Source organism: Pseudopodoces humilis, chromosome 6 (assembly GCF_049639895.1).
Source record: "Pseudopodoces humilis isolate 2021_Gansu_Grassland_sample_001 chromosome 6, ASM4963989v1, whole genome shotgun sequence".
NCBI lineage: Eukaryota > Metazoa > Chordata > Aves > Passeriformes > Paridae > Pseudopodoces > Pseudopodoces humilis.
In genome coordinates this window covers 25449534-25464366 of record NC_142205.1, presented here as the reverse complement: position 1 = coordinate 25464366, position 14833 = coordinate 25449534, and the positions used below count along the sequence as shown (strand labels likewise).

At 37.5% G+C, this 14833-nt stretch overlaps 1 protein-coding gene across 4 annotated transcripts in view; it reads left to right on the top strand.

Annotated features, from left to right (window-relative positions):
* CORIN (corin, serine peptidase) overlaps positions 1-14833 on the top strand; it is a 118964-nt gene that overhangs the window by 59031 nt on the left and 45100 nt on the right. For all 4 annotated transcript variants that reach the window (XM_088056782.1, XM_088056784.1, XM_014261076.2 and 1 more), the window contains exons 5-6: positions 3309-3490; positions 13289-13402. In XM_088056782.1, the coding sequence (XP_087912908.1) occupies positions 3309-3490; positions 13289-13402 (296 nt within the window). The remainder of the gene's footprint in view (positions 1-3308; positions 3491-13288; positions 13403-14833) is intronic.

The window sequence follows — 14833 nt, the reverse complement described above, 5'->3', positions numbered from 1 at the left end:
TTTGTCAGAGCTTCTCTAGAGACTACAAATTCTGCTTGGCTGGACATGGGAGAGAAAATAGAACAAGTCTCACGGATTGAGATATGGACAGAGAGAGATCACTCACCAACTACTGTCATAGGCAAAACGGATTCAACATGGGGAAAGTAATTTAATTCACTGCTGATCAAATTGGAGCAGAGTAATCAGAAAAGGACCTCCAAATCTTAAAAAAGCTTCCTCACATCCCTCTCCTTTTCCTGTGTTTAACTTTGGTCATGAACTTTGGTCCCCTTAGAGGTGCAGGAAGATGGCAAGTGTGGGGTGCAGTCAATTCATCACACACAGTCACTGTCACTCCTTCCTTCTCAGGAGAAGGACTCCTCACACTCTTCCTCTGCTCCAGCATGGGGTCCCTCTTATGGGACACAGTCCTCCATGAACTTCTCCAGCATGAGTCCTTCCCATGGGCTATCGTTCTTCATGAACTGCTCCAGTGTGGTCCCTCCCACAGTGTACAGTCCTTCAGGAACTGGCTGTTCCAGTGTGGGTTCACCACAGGGTCACAAGTTCTGCCAGCAAACCTGCTCCAATGTGGGGTCCCACAGGGTCACAGCTTCCTTTGGGCATCCACCTATTCCAGAGTGAGGTCCTGCAGGGGTTGCAGGTGAATATTTTCACCACTGAGGACCTATATGGGCTGCAGGGGCACAGCTGCCTCATCATGGGCTGCCCCATGGGCTGCAGGGGAATCTCTGCTCCAGTGCCTGGAGCACTTCCTGCCTTCCTGCTGCATTGACCTTTGTATTTACAGAGTTGCTTCTCTCCCATATTCTCACTCCTGTCTGTTGGTGGCAGTTGCCTTTGCACGGGATTTTTTCCCTGCCTCCTTAAATATTGCAGAGGTACAACTGCCATCACTGATGGACTCAGTCTTGGCCAGTGGTGGGTCTGTCTTGCATGTGACTGGAGTTTGCTCTGTCAGACACAGGAGAAGCTTCTGGAAACTTCTCACAGGAGCCACCCCTGTATTTCTCCCACTACAAGAACCTTGCCATGCAAATCAGATACAATATCCAAACATTCACCTTGCAGTGTAATATTCAAATGCTGGACTGCTTAATTTAAATAAATGAGGCGAACTTCTTGCATTTGTGGGTTTTTTCTCATATAGATGTAAACAATTCAATGTGCAGATAGATCTTCTGAAAAAAAATTGCTCCTGACATTTTTAGAAGATTTAACAATTATTCTTATGTGTAACTCTGCATAGTTATATTTTGATGTAATTTTAATATTATTCTTAAAATTTCAATTGAAATGAATGTTCAGTATGTTGACCGACCTCTGGAAACAAGGAACCTATAGATGGAAGTTTGCTATAGTTACATTTTAAGAAATTCACATACACATAATATTGATTGCTGATTGCTAAATGTCAGGCTATAGCTGAAGTGTGGTGCTTTGAAAGATAATGATTTAGATGTGGGTCAGGAAAAACAGAGATCATATCAAATACTCCAGACTTGTATGAAACTTTGTCTGAGAGCCCTCAAGAACTCCTTATGTTTTGTTTTTTATTTGTTAGGGATTTTTTTCAAATAGCATTCCCATTCGTAGAAATCATGTGTACAGATTGGTTAACTGTGATAAACTGAAGTAGATCTCTGTCAAAGGCTTGTTAAAATCAATTAATGTCCCTACTAACACTTTTTTTTTGAGAGCAAAAAATAAACTTAGCAGAATGTATTGTCTGAAAATTACTACTTGTGATCATCGAGTATGCTCCATTGCATCAGTGAATGAGGTAGAATACTGCTTGCAATACTTTTCACTGTAATGCAGTTTTGTAGCATATTTTGTGGTTTTGTAAAAAATGATCAGAAAGTTAAATTAAGCCTATCAGATTGAATAAAATAAAGTGTTATCACTCACCAACAGGTCAAATCAATACTCCATTTTAGCTTTGTGACATCTTATTTCTTACAGATATTTTGAAACTCAAGTGCCTTCTGTAGTAAGTAGCAGCATTTCTTTTGGCATTTTCTGTATTAGGGAGCTTCTGTCAAACCAGAAGTGTTATTAGTATATTAGCTAAGAAGGAATAGCTAAAAAATGTTTGGAGACAATCACTTGCCCTCTCAAATCCTCTTTATTTAAGGAGTTTCTCAGGCTCCAGACAGGAGGCAGTGATGGCTGCTTAAGAGCTCTTATGCCCTTTCTTTCTCTCAATATAGAATAGGTTCTGTAAAAAAAAAAAGAAAAGTGTTCTAGGACATCTTTATCTGAAGACCCTTTACTAGTCTGATGAACTTAGTTTGCCAGCACAATGTGCAGAACTAGTAAGTGGCAGCTCTTCTCTCATCATATGGAACCATTCTTGTTTTTTTACACAGCCATATAGGTGATCTTTGGTGCAAAAATTTTCTGTCTTTCAACAGATCGCAATAAAAAATTTGGTGGTGAAAAGTACTGATTTAGAATATATATGTTTCTTTACAGACAGCAAATAATCTGCCATCCAGGAAGTTGCAAGAGAAAATTTTAGAGATAAATTCCTTGACTTATTTCTGAGATAAGTTCAATACTTCAGCATATGAAGTGCATTGTGTAAAAGTCCTTAGCATTACCTGGAGAATGTATCTCTAAAGACACCTTTTTTTAAAAAGTGGTTCCAACCAGAGTATGTAATGAACTCAGTAACAACACTGGCAGGACACTTGTCTTTTTAGATACTAAGCAGAGAAAGTCAACCATACCAGCTTAAGAAAACTTATGCAAGTGAATATTTTGCTTTACACCAATCTCTTTATTAACATTGTAGTCAGTCAGCTCTGGCGGCTTTTTTATTCCTTTCTTGTGGTTGCTGCCATGTCACACAGTTGCTAAAAGTACTGTGTTACTCTCTATACTGGATAATATAATACTGTTATACTGAAACACTACGTTGGTGTATTTTTGGGTACTGTAGACTTCTTCAGTTCAGGCCACTTGTGACTGAATATGGAATTCTAGCAATGGTTTTGAGATGGGCAGGTAAAACTGAGGGTCGGACATATAGAGAAAGACATATGTAGTGTATCAGGAAAAAGATCGTCTGTGGCATTATGAGTGGTGATGAATAAGGCACATTTTCATTTTGCAGAAGGCTCTGCAGTAATGTAGACATAAAGTGTTGAAAATTTAAACAATGTAAGGGTATGGGTGTAGCTCTGTAAAACACAAAATTTGCCAATAACGCTTATTACTTTTTGCTCTTTCTAAAAAGTGTTCACAACCTACTAAAGTAATAATAATTTTTAATTTTTTTCTCTGTCTCTTTTGTTTAGTCGAGGCCTCTTGCCCTGCAGGACATTTTGTGAGGCAGCAAAAGAAGGCTGTGAACCAGTCCTGGGTATGGTAAATGCTTCTTGGCCAGACTTCTTGAAGTGCTCTCAATTCCAAAACAAAACTGAGAATGACACCACTACAAGGGTATGCTTCTCACCACACCAAGAAAAAGGAAAGCAGTGTATGTTTCTATTCTTAACTGTTATGCTGTGTTTATGAGTTTTCATTTAATAATGTATTTTCTTTCTGCGTAGAAAAAGCTTTGAGTTGAAAGTATTATTTCTTGTTCTATGTTCCATCTTATTACTGTGATTGAAGTCTGGTTGTCAGTTGATTATAGTTTGCAGTGCTTTAATTGTTCAGGCTGATTTTTTTCAGATTTGATTTCTGTGTTGATTTGAGGCCTTTTTGTTTTACATCAAAAATTCTAAACTGCTTCAAGGAAAGAAGATTACTTTGGAGAAATTAATACAACCTGTTGACTTTTTGTTTGTTAGCTCTAGTCAATATGGGTTTGTTATTTGGAGTAGGAACCTGATACATAGGCCAAATTTCAAGTGTATCTCCTTTTTTTTTGCAGTAAAAATGAGCCCAAAACTGATCAAGAGGTAAATTTCTCAAAAACCACGGTCTTTATACATGCATGCATCAAGTCATAGAATCATTTTTTATCTTGAAAAAGATATTGAAGGTTATCCAGTCCAGCTGTTAACTCAGCACTGCCAAATCCACCACTAAACCATGTCCCTAAGTGTCATGCCTATGCATCTTTTAGATACCTTCAGGGATGATGACTACACCACTTACCTGGGAAGCCTATTCCAGTGACTGACCAGCCTTCCCATGAAGAAATTTTTCCTCATATTCAATCTAAACCTCTCCTGGTGCTCCTTGAGGCTGTTTCCTCCTGTCATATTGCTTGTTGCTCAGGGGAAGAGACTCACTGCCATCTTTATACAGCCTTCTTTCTGGCAGTTGTAAAGACTGATCAGGTCTCCCCTGAGCCTTTTTTTTTTCTCCAGGCTAAATAGCCCCAGATCCCTCACCATTCCTCATAAGGCTTGTGCTCTGTAGACCCTTCTCCAGCTCCATTGCTCTTCTCTAGACATGCTCCAGCACCTCAATGCCTTTCTTGTATTGAGGGCCCCAAACTAAACACAAAATTCCAGGTGTGGCTTCACCAGTGTCAGGTACAGCAGGGGACAGTCACTGCCTGGTCCTGCTGGCCACACCATTGTTGACAGGCCAGGATGCCATTGACCTTCTTGGCCACCTGGGCATAAGCTGGCTCGTGTTCAACCAGCTGTTGACTGGCATTCCCAGGTCATTTTCCACTGGGCAGCTTTCCAGCCAGTCTCTAAAACCAAGGAATTTCCATCTCCTCAAAGGTGCTGTGTTCTCTAGATCCAAATCTAGAGGTGAGATCACACCTTTGAAAGCAGTAAGCCTGACTTTTTTCTCACTGACCCCATTGCTGGAGTTCCTTCGCTGGCATCTGAGACTCTGTTGTTGATATGCATTCTGTGAGACGAAGAGACTGAGGCTTGTACGGTCTATCTGTGGGTTCTAACTTTGTTAATGACTTCTGTGTGACAATAAACAGGAAAATATAGTATGATGAAAACTATTTTTCAAATTTTTATTAAAAAAACCCCAAGAATTTATTTTTCAAAACTACCTTAAAAGATCAGGGAGGTTATATGTTATTTCTTTGAATGTTAGTTAATGGTACAATTAAAATAGTTTATATATGCTGGGCTACCTTCTTGCAATTCCTGAGTATACATAATGATATTGCCTAAAATTATTAGACAAAGTCTTTTACCAGTTGGATTCTGTCCAGATCTAACGGCACATTTTTGAAGAGTAATGAAATAAAGGAGGCTGTTGTCCCCACCTAACTTCATCTGTGGGAACTTTTGTATTGGCTGAGGTAGGGAAAGGTCCAAAAGATTGTGTCTTGTTAAAGTTGAATGATTTCCAGTTAAATTAACACTGTCCACAAATTTTTATGATAGAGTCCTGTGGTATTTTGTGCATGTTGCTGTTGTGAAATCTGCTGGGACCAGTGTCTTAATTGTATTACAAAAATGTATGATATCTATCCTGAAAAAATTAGGTCTAATGGATCTCTCCAAATGGAAACAGTAAGCAAGTAATCATAAAATGCATATTCTTTTGCTGTAACTCAAATTCCCTATGTAAAATGGGACTAGAAGTGTCCTTTTAGCTCACAGGGTGAGCTAAAATAGCCGTATGTTTGTTGTTGCCTTTGGTATCATAGGGATAACCATTTTAGAAATAAGAAGTACCATAATTTTGTCTTCATGGCAGATTCAAATAACAAGGTAAGAAGCTGTAGCATAAATAAATACATAAGTATGGTAAAGGCTTACACATTGAAGAGTAATTAGCCATGAGCAATGGGTGACTATCATATCATTAATTGAGCATGACCATAGAATGAGGTATAATTCTGAAAAAGCAACAGAATATTGAAGACCTGGATTTCATGCCTGTGTAGTACATAAACTGAATATAAGGTATAATATAAATATGCCTGTTAAATTTTGACAAGTTATAGCTGGTCAGAGTGTTCAAAAACCCCACCAAAGCTGAACTTAGATTAAGCCAGAAGAGATTTGTCACTTACGAAACTTCCATGTGGCTAAAATAATATATTTAGTATTGCTAGAGAAGGAGCTTTAAAGAATAGTGCCTGGTTATTGATTATTCCATGATCTGTATGGCAGAATTGGTATTAATCTGTAGTGAACTGCAGAAATTGCAGGTAAGTACACAGTGGAAGCTTGCTTTTTCTCACCAGGGGAAGAAATGTAGAGCCAATTGTGAGATTTTGCTGCTCCTACCTGGCAGACTATGGAGACCCTTATTGTTCTACTTATTGTCAGTTCTGACATCCTGTTAGTATTTGTTGTGTATGAAACAAAAGGGGTTTACAAAATTAAATTTTTCATTGTGCATGCTACTTGGACATGAATGGCATGAATGGTTTTCATGTCTAAGGAGAGCCTATAACTGAACTGTCTTCAAGGATCTGCAGGGAGCCTACAAGAAAGATGGAGACAAGCTATTTACAAAAACATGTAGGGAGAGGACGAAGGGGAAGGTCTTCAAACTGAGAGTAGGTTTAGATTAGATATTAGGAAGAAAATCTTTACTGTGAGGATGGTGAGACGCTGGAACAGATGGCCCAGAGAAGTTGTGGATGCCCCCTGCCTGGAAGTGTTCAGGGCCAGGTTGGATGGGGCTGTGAGCAACCTGGTCTAGTGGAAGATGTCCTTGCCCATGCCAAGGGAATTGGAATAAGATGATCTTTAAGGTGCCTTCCAACCCAAGCTCTTCTACAATTCTATGATTCTATGACTGTGGAGAATATTTTGACTTTTATTTTTATTTAAAAGAATGGTTCTAATGTGATTCCTCTCTGACTGAAAAAGGCAAGAGTTTGGGTTCATAAGGCTGCTTCTCCTACAGAAATAAAATGTGCTGTTCTTGAATATTTATTTCTGCAGTTTGTATATTTTAAATATATATTGTATATACTTCTCTGACCACAGTAGAACCAAGGAGCTGAGTCTGATTCTCTGCTCTAATCCCTTTTCATCTAGTGCTCAGCACAAACTCCTTTTCACACTTCTCAGGGTTCAGTTCAGTTGAAAATTTCAAGAGCATGTTCTTGGCATATGACTGCTTATTTCTCAACTCTGTGGTTTCATTTGTGATTTGGTACCTCCAGATTACATGCAGTGAATCCTTCCCTGTCCACATATGCGTTACATATAATATGTTTTGTTTCATGTAATTTTCTTTTGTATCTTTAGTTATATCTTTAGTTATATCCTGTGTTTATCAAAATTAAGGTCTGACTGCTATACCTGTTTGTTCCACAGATTCTTGTACTGTATCACCCAATCCCCCAATCCCAAACAAAACTTTCTCTTGATTTATCTTGTTTATTTTTGTCTGATTGTGGCTAAAAGCTCCATATCTTCCACATTTTCTGAACTGAAGATTATCACTCCACCAAAAAATCCTCGAATGTCATATTTCCAAGCCCTGTTGAGAAAATATGCTTGAGTCACGTTCTAGTTAGAATCCTGAACATTTATCTTGGGCACAATTAACAGTTTTCCTAAAAGATCTTTATTGGTTAGAATAGGGATTGTCTAGTGGATACATATTGTATCCACATCCACATACACTAATGTGTCATAGCTAAGATTTATCTCTTTGTCTAAAAGTTAGCTCCACAAGCATTGGAAATTGAGTGTACAGTTCCACAATTATGAAATACATTCCTGATGTGAACACAGATGTAATGATTGTTCTGGAAAATACAAGCCATGCCATTATAGTTAAAACATCTGAATGTTAAATGACTGAGTCATTCAGTCATTCTCTGAATCACAGAGAAAACATTGCAGGTCTGAAGGCCGATGTCCTTCAGACTGATGTCTGTTTAGACAAATGACAAGTGAATACTCAGTAGATGAGAAAATCAGCTACCCTAATAATAATTGTATGAATTTATGTTTTGAGATTTAAGATAAGTGGTTGAACTGGCGTCACAGGTCCAATGAGCTATGAGCATGTAAGGGAGTGAGCAGGAGGCATTATCTGTCATCCACTCCACATGTAACCAGTAATGCATTCTAGGGGGAAGGAATCACAGAAACCTTCCTGAGGACTGTTATTCATATCCCTGCTCACAGAAAAATTTCAGCTCTTCTTTTATCTCTCTCTCAACTGGCAATGCTTATTATGCTGTTTTATTTGCTTTGACTAGCCAACATAATGGCTGCTGTTAAACCCATGGCAGAAGAAATGCCCAGAAGCTTGAATAAGAAGTAAAGCAACACAGTAATCTGATTTAGATTAACATGGAGCTCTCAGAAGAGCCCTCAAGTTATTTTTCTCTTAATTTGAATTGTTAAATGTTTTCAAAAGCAGCAGTGAATATGATACTTCTACTGTTTATACAACAAAACTATGTAAATAACAGCATAGAATCATGAGACATTGTTCACTTTTGGTTTTTTTTTTCCCTAAAGAGGCATTACGAATAAATGTCTTTTTCTGTTAAAAAAGTAGTGCAAAAGTGGCCTGAACTGCACTTCATTGCCATGAGATTTGTGGTTGGAAGGGACCTTAAAGATCATCTTATTCCAGCCCATCTGCCATGGTCAGGCACACCTTCCACTAGACCAGGCTGCTCACAGCCCCATCCACCCTGACCTTGAACACTTCCAGGGATGAGGCATCCACAGCTTCTCTGGGCCATCTGTTCCAGTGCCTCACCACCCTCAATGTAAAGATTTTCTTCCTAATATCTAATCTAAATCTACCCTCTTTCAGCTTGAAGCCATTCCCCTTGTCCTATCACTACATGCTCCTGTAAAATGTTCTTCTCCATCTTTCTTGTAGGCTCGAGTATTGGAAGGTTGCAATTAGGTCACCCCTAGCTTCATTCAAAATGGTACTAATTAAGAGAATTGGCTTTGAGGAACAACTTTGAGTAGAGAATTCAAATATCTGATTGCAACAGGTATTTACTTTTCTATAGGCAATGCAATTATATACATCCAATAGATAATTTTTCTGAGAGAAAGCTTTTAAAATCAGGAAGACATTATCTTTCTTTCATGTCCTTGCATTTGCTTGATGCAGTGAAAAGGAGAGAGAGATGGTTTGTGTATGTATGACATTGATGCTGAACAGCTGTGAAAACAGCAATAGTGGAATAATTTTTTGAGGAAAACAAAATGTTTTTCAGGATTGTTGTGATGTTTCATGTGAAGAACCACGCATGGCTGATTAAACTATCTCCCCCACCAAATCTTTAATTCTATAGATCCTGCTTTATAGTTTCTTGTGTTCTGTGGCTTTTATTCTCCTATTCTGTGTTCCTGATTTTTGCCTGTTTCTTTTCCAACTTGGAGTTTCTTTTGTGGCCTTTTTAGGCCACATCACTTGAGTGAAAGAAAAAGGTCTTTTGTCTTTTTTTCTCCCACAGGATTTTGCATCCTAAGGAAATAGAGAAATGAACAATTTCACAGGGGTAAGGAGTTGCCAGCTTTTCTAATTCTATGATTGTGACCATAGTATCAAAACTTTCTAGAATTGACAGCAACAAGATACATACATTGTACTGCAGGCTACATACATGGTATAGGGAGCAGGTGATGAAAATCTGAAAGTGAGAGAATACAGGGATTCCTCTGTGTTCCATTGTGCTACTATAACTATATTGGGTAGGAGAAAAAGTCTGTCTGTCTTACAATACTGAATCCAAAAGCTGACAAAATCAAATGCCCAGAAAAGGAGAACAGGCCAAGACTATGTGGCAGTACTTTTCCAAATACTCCTGCGTTTTCCATCTGCTTCAGATTCAATAATTTTTCTGTAGTTTGTGACCTGCCATAGATTTTTATTCTATTAATAAAATAGAATTACCCTTTGTTACATGAGTCTATGTATGATTTTAGTATCGTGTTCTAAAATGTTACAGCTTGTCAATGTATTGCATGAAGAGCACTTCCTTTTGGTTGTTTTAATACCTGTTACTTCTTCCATAGCATTAAATAGTAAATGTGGTCTCCTCTTTGCTTTTTTTAAAAAAATTGGCAGCACTTTCCATGGTCATTTTCACAGATGTAGAATGCTTTATCTGTTGCTATACCTTGAAATGCAACCAGATGTCAGTCTTGAGGATGGTAAAATAGTGTTTGTTTCAGTCTGTGCTCTCTGCAGCTTTCAGGGACCTTTCCACATAATCTTCTATAGATGACATTCCAGTAATCTGGCTGGAAAGTACAGCACATAACTGGTCTTGCCTCCTCAAAGTCACTTTTGATAGTATACCAAACACAGGTAAAATAAAACATTTTTTTCTGCCACTGGTGTTTAGTCTAGGATTTTGGAAGCAATTCCAGATTGTAAACCTTTCTGGGTAAGGACGAAAACAAGCAAGTTTCTCTATTAGCAAGGATTGCTTCCATTTTATTTGGGCTCATTTGACATAACATTTTGAATTCTTCAGGAATTTGGGTGTGTGTATATTTGCATGACTTTTTAATAAATGTGTAAATTATTTACAGAGGTATCAGTAATTAATATTTCCCAGCATTTTTCTTTATAATAACATTTTTGCCATTTGTAATAATTTTTGAGGGGAATGGTCTGTATTTTTTCCTATTTCAGACATATATTTCAGGCATTATTTCTGCTTCTGCTTTATTTTGAACACTCACATTGTTTCTGAGTATGCAGCCTGTGTTCAGTAAGGTTATGCAAATGGTTGCATATCTAAATCCACTGGGTTCCAGATCAAACACTAAAATTTAATGTTCAACAGAGGTGTTTGTTTTACAGCATTAGAGAAGGTTTTTATAATTTCCATTGAAATCTGATTTTTGGAGGTATGATGGAATGGTCAGCCTATGGAAAACTTCTTGCACAAGCTTGGTAAATTACATTCATTGGAGGTACTGTTCACAGTGTCTGTGCTCTCCTTGCCCTGAACACTGCACTGACTGGGCCAAACATACCCAGTCATTACCTATTAGAAGATTGCAAGAGGTGAGATTAAAATTTCTAAGGATTCCTTCTGATTGCTGCTGGATGCTAAAACTGAGATAAAGAAAACTAATTTCAGTCTTCCTCTTGCTTTTGTATAACATACAAGATAATCAGGAAAATGCTCACTTTGGGTGTGCAGAAATGGAGAAGCAGTTTGGAACAGGAGAACAAGACAGAGATGTATTAAAGAGGCAGAGGCAGGATGACTTCTAAGTGCTTCAACACACTTTTGTTCACAGCCCAGATATGAATTTAGGTTCCTGGAATCTTTTCTCTTCTGATCTGTACAAAAAGTTATCAGATATTCCTGCTGTTAACAGATAGGAGTCCATTACTCCAGCTATCTTAGTACCATCTTTGTACTAATGGAGATCTCCATCAAAGCAAATCAAGATGGTTTCTTTTGAGCTATTTATGCTCTTTTCCTTTTTAAACATGAAGGAAATTGTGTAAAAGCCAAGTTACAAGAATGTAAGATTACCAATCAGTTAAAGGTGCCTTTCCAACCTCTGAAAGCCTTTCTTGTATGATGAATTACAAAATCTTGATTATGCTATCATACTGTATTTTTACCTGACATCATTATCTGTGGGATAAACACTGGTGTCCAGGGAACTAGTACTTCCATACCTGGGAAGTCTGTTGTATCTAGAGGCCCCTGTAGAGCTTAGTGACTGCAGAAATCAGGAAGTGCTTTGTACAGGGCAGGGAACTGGAGGAATAAAAAGATCGGCTTATGATGAAGTGTGATATTATCATATGAAATGAGATTTTTACCCTGTCACTATTGCAGTGACAACGTTGAACAAGGCACTTGAATAAAAATTTTCTCTACTGTTCTTTGAACACTTCTAGCTAACTGGGCTCTTCATTTCTATAGCTGGAGTTTATTTGCAATTGAGACATCTGCAGCTACAAGTAAATGCAACAAGAGCTATTCTTTGAACATGTAAAATAACATCAGTCTTTACTTTCCAAAAAAAATCACATGCTGATTTTTGTGTCTTAGATGTAATTATTCATTACTTCTGAGAACTTTCACCTTAATATCTCATGGCCTCATTTTTCCTGCTATAAAATGAGACCATGAATGTTATCTAACCTCATGTTTGTCTTAGGGCTATTGTATTTTGCAGTTCATAATACCCTTCCAAAACTGGTAGAATACAAGTGAGGCCGTAACTCTTCAGTTAGAGGTTAGGAAATGTGTCCAGCCACAAAATGGGAGGGAACCTACTGAAGAACACATTGTAAGGGTGTGCAGAATGATGATTCTGGTGGTTTTGCACTACCTTGTTTCTGATGAAGAGTCAGAATCATTAAATGGCACAAACTAGTTGAAGACTTTTGGTTTAAAGTCTCTTAGTATTTTGGGCACCTTTCCATAAAGTTAGAGACCTCCTTTAAAATACATTGCATAAGCAGCTTTCAATAACCATGTCATCTTTACACAACTAGAAAATGATGTTTGTATTGCAAAATCAAAATGATTTTCTATCCAAGTGGGCAGTACACCCAGGAATGTCATATAAAAGATTTTGAGATTATTCCTAAGTTCTTATTACATATTTTCCATAAGGAGTGTGTATTTCAGTTAACTAAGTCTAAGTTTGCCCTGTTTCTTGAGGATGGTAAAATAATAGTGAGACTTAGAAAAGAATGTAAGTATGTTGAAAAAAAATAATCTCTTGCTGACAAAATATAAAATTAATAATGAAAGTTCTGAGAATGTGTGTGTTTGTGTGCACAGACATTGCCATAATGTGATAGAAAAGACTGCTCTTCTAGGACCAGAAGTAAAATTAAAAATTTAGATAAATAGTTGAATGTGCAGCCAGTGCAAGCTGGACTATTTGTCATTTTTGAAAAACACTGGAAAAGCATGTCCAGTGCTAAGTGATACCTCACAGTATCCACTGTATACCTGTCAGTTTGGCAAACTGTGAAGAATACCAAAGGGCTATACGGTAAAGCCAATATTAAGCAGAATTTGTTATATTTTTGTAGACATATTCCACATGAGCACATAAGGTTCCTTCCTTCATCCCAGGGGCAGAATTAACAGGTGTAATAGTCTTTTCATGACTGTCTGTTGTGGTCTATTAAAATGGGTCATTAACTGGTAGAACTTTTAAATGTCTTTGTTCTATATCAAAAATTGAGGTTTTTTTCTTTTAGGTTTTCCTTTTGACCTTCTTGCATTCAGTGACATTCCTCTGAGAGCTCTCCTAATGTTTTCCAAATTGGAAATATATTTCAGTCCCTGTGGGAAGTATTAAATATCAGTTTAACATTTCTAAGACTCTAGTAGAACTAATTTTGTATTGTTGATGCTAATGGTTTTTCTCTACATTCTGTCTTTTCTGCTCTCTTATAGCACTGTGTGGAGGAGAGGAGAGTTTTTTGTGTGCCAGTGGGATCTGCATCCCAGGGAAACTGCAGTGTAATGGCTACAATGACTGTGATGATTGGAGTGATGAGGTCCATTGTAGTAAGTTTCTTAACCCTTTGTTTAACATAAACATTCGCTCTGCTGAAGTACTGAATCCATGCAGGGAAGCTGGAAACTGAAGCAGGCTATTGGCACAGAACAGGAGCTTTGCATATATTGACATTCAGACTCTGTCAATTGCTGTGGACTATGTTTAGCTTTGGTCACTCAGGCCAAAGCATGTGCTTTTGATCTATCAAATTTTATGCCTTGGGGCAGATATTCTGCAAGCAGCTATATGTGAATAAGTAGTATTGGTTTTTTGTGTTTTTTCTTTTTTTTTTAATGGATCAATAGTGTGCATCAGAAAGAAGCACTTCTGATAATCAACTGACTACTGTCAGTTGTAGCATTATCCTGATCCTTGCCATTGATTTTGGAGTAGATGCAAGACCATCTGTTTAGAAAGTTCTCATGGTCTCAACCTGGATGCGATTTATTTAAATTAGTTCTAGTATGTGCTGCAGTAGAATGTACATACATGACTGCTTAATTTGTAATATATTTGTCTGTGGTAAGTACATATCTTTAGAGCTCCTATGTGTTTTTCTGTGTTAACAAAACACCTTGGACTACAAACACCTTTAGAAAAGCAGAGAAAATGTACAGTAAGAAAACAATGAGAAGGCAAGAAGAAAAAGAACAGAGGAAAATGTGAAAAAATTAATAAATAAGGGCTATAGCAGGACATGATGCCACAAAACAGAATTTCTCATTCAGACTTCAACAAATGTCAGACTGTGCAATTTGCACTCAACTCAGAAGATTCTTATTAGTGATTTAAGAGCCTGGGCATACCAAGACTCACAAAGCTGCTTTTAAGGAAGTTGTTGTTAGATTTTATCTGGGATACTCCAAGCAATAAAGGAGGACAGCAATTTCCTCCTGTTCTCAATATGAATAAAACTAGAGCTTACTTTTCCTTTAATAGCCTACAATTCATTCAGTGGAGGTTGAGATGATGTCTATTATATGAAGAGTATTGTATATTTTTATTTTCCAATTTTCCTGTCAGCATTAGCTTTAGATTTAAAGTAAGCTTAAAAATTTAAAAATGCCTATGAGACTGTGGCTCTCAAGTTCTGTTAGAAATGGGAAAAGAAGAAATTAGTAGTAAAAGAATAAATATATTACATGTTTTGAAAAAACAAGCATAAATTTCATGAGCTAAGATTCCCTTTGAAAGGATGCCTGTCTGTTTAACGACACAGGGTTTATATGAGAGGATGTCTTTCATTAGGATGCTTGACAGGAGTTGAGGAGAGGGTGTGGAGGTCAAATAAGACTTTCCTGAATTACATAGCAGAAAGAGCAAAACTGAGAGAAGACCTATTTGTCTGAAAGCTTTTCTGATAAAAGATGCTGTGTTTCTTGCAGTCCTTTCCCCTCTCAATGTCTCAAGTCACATGATTAAATTTTAGAATAGGTTTC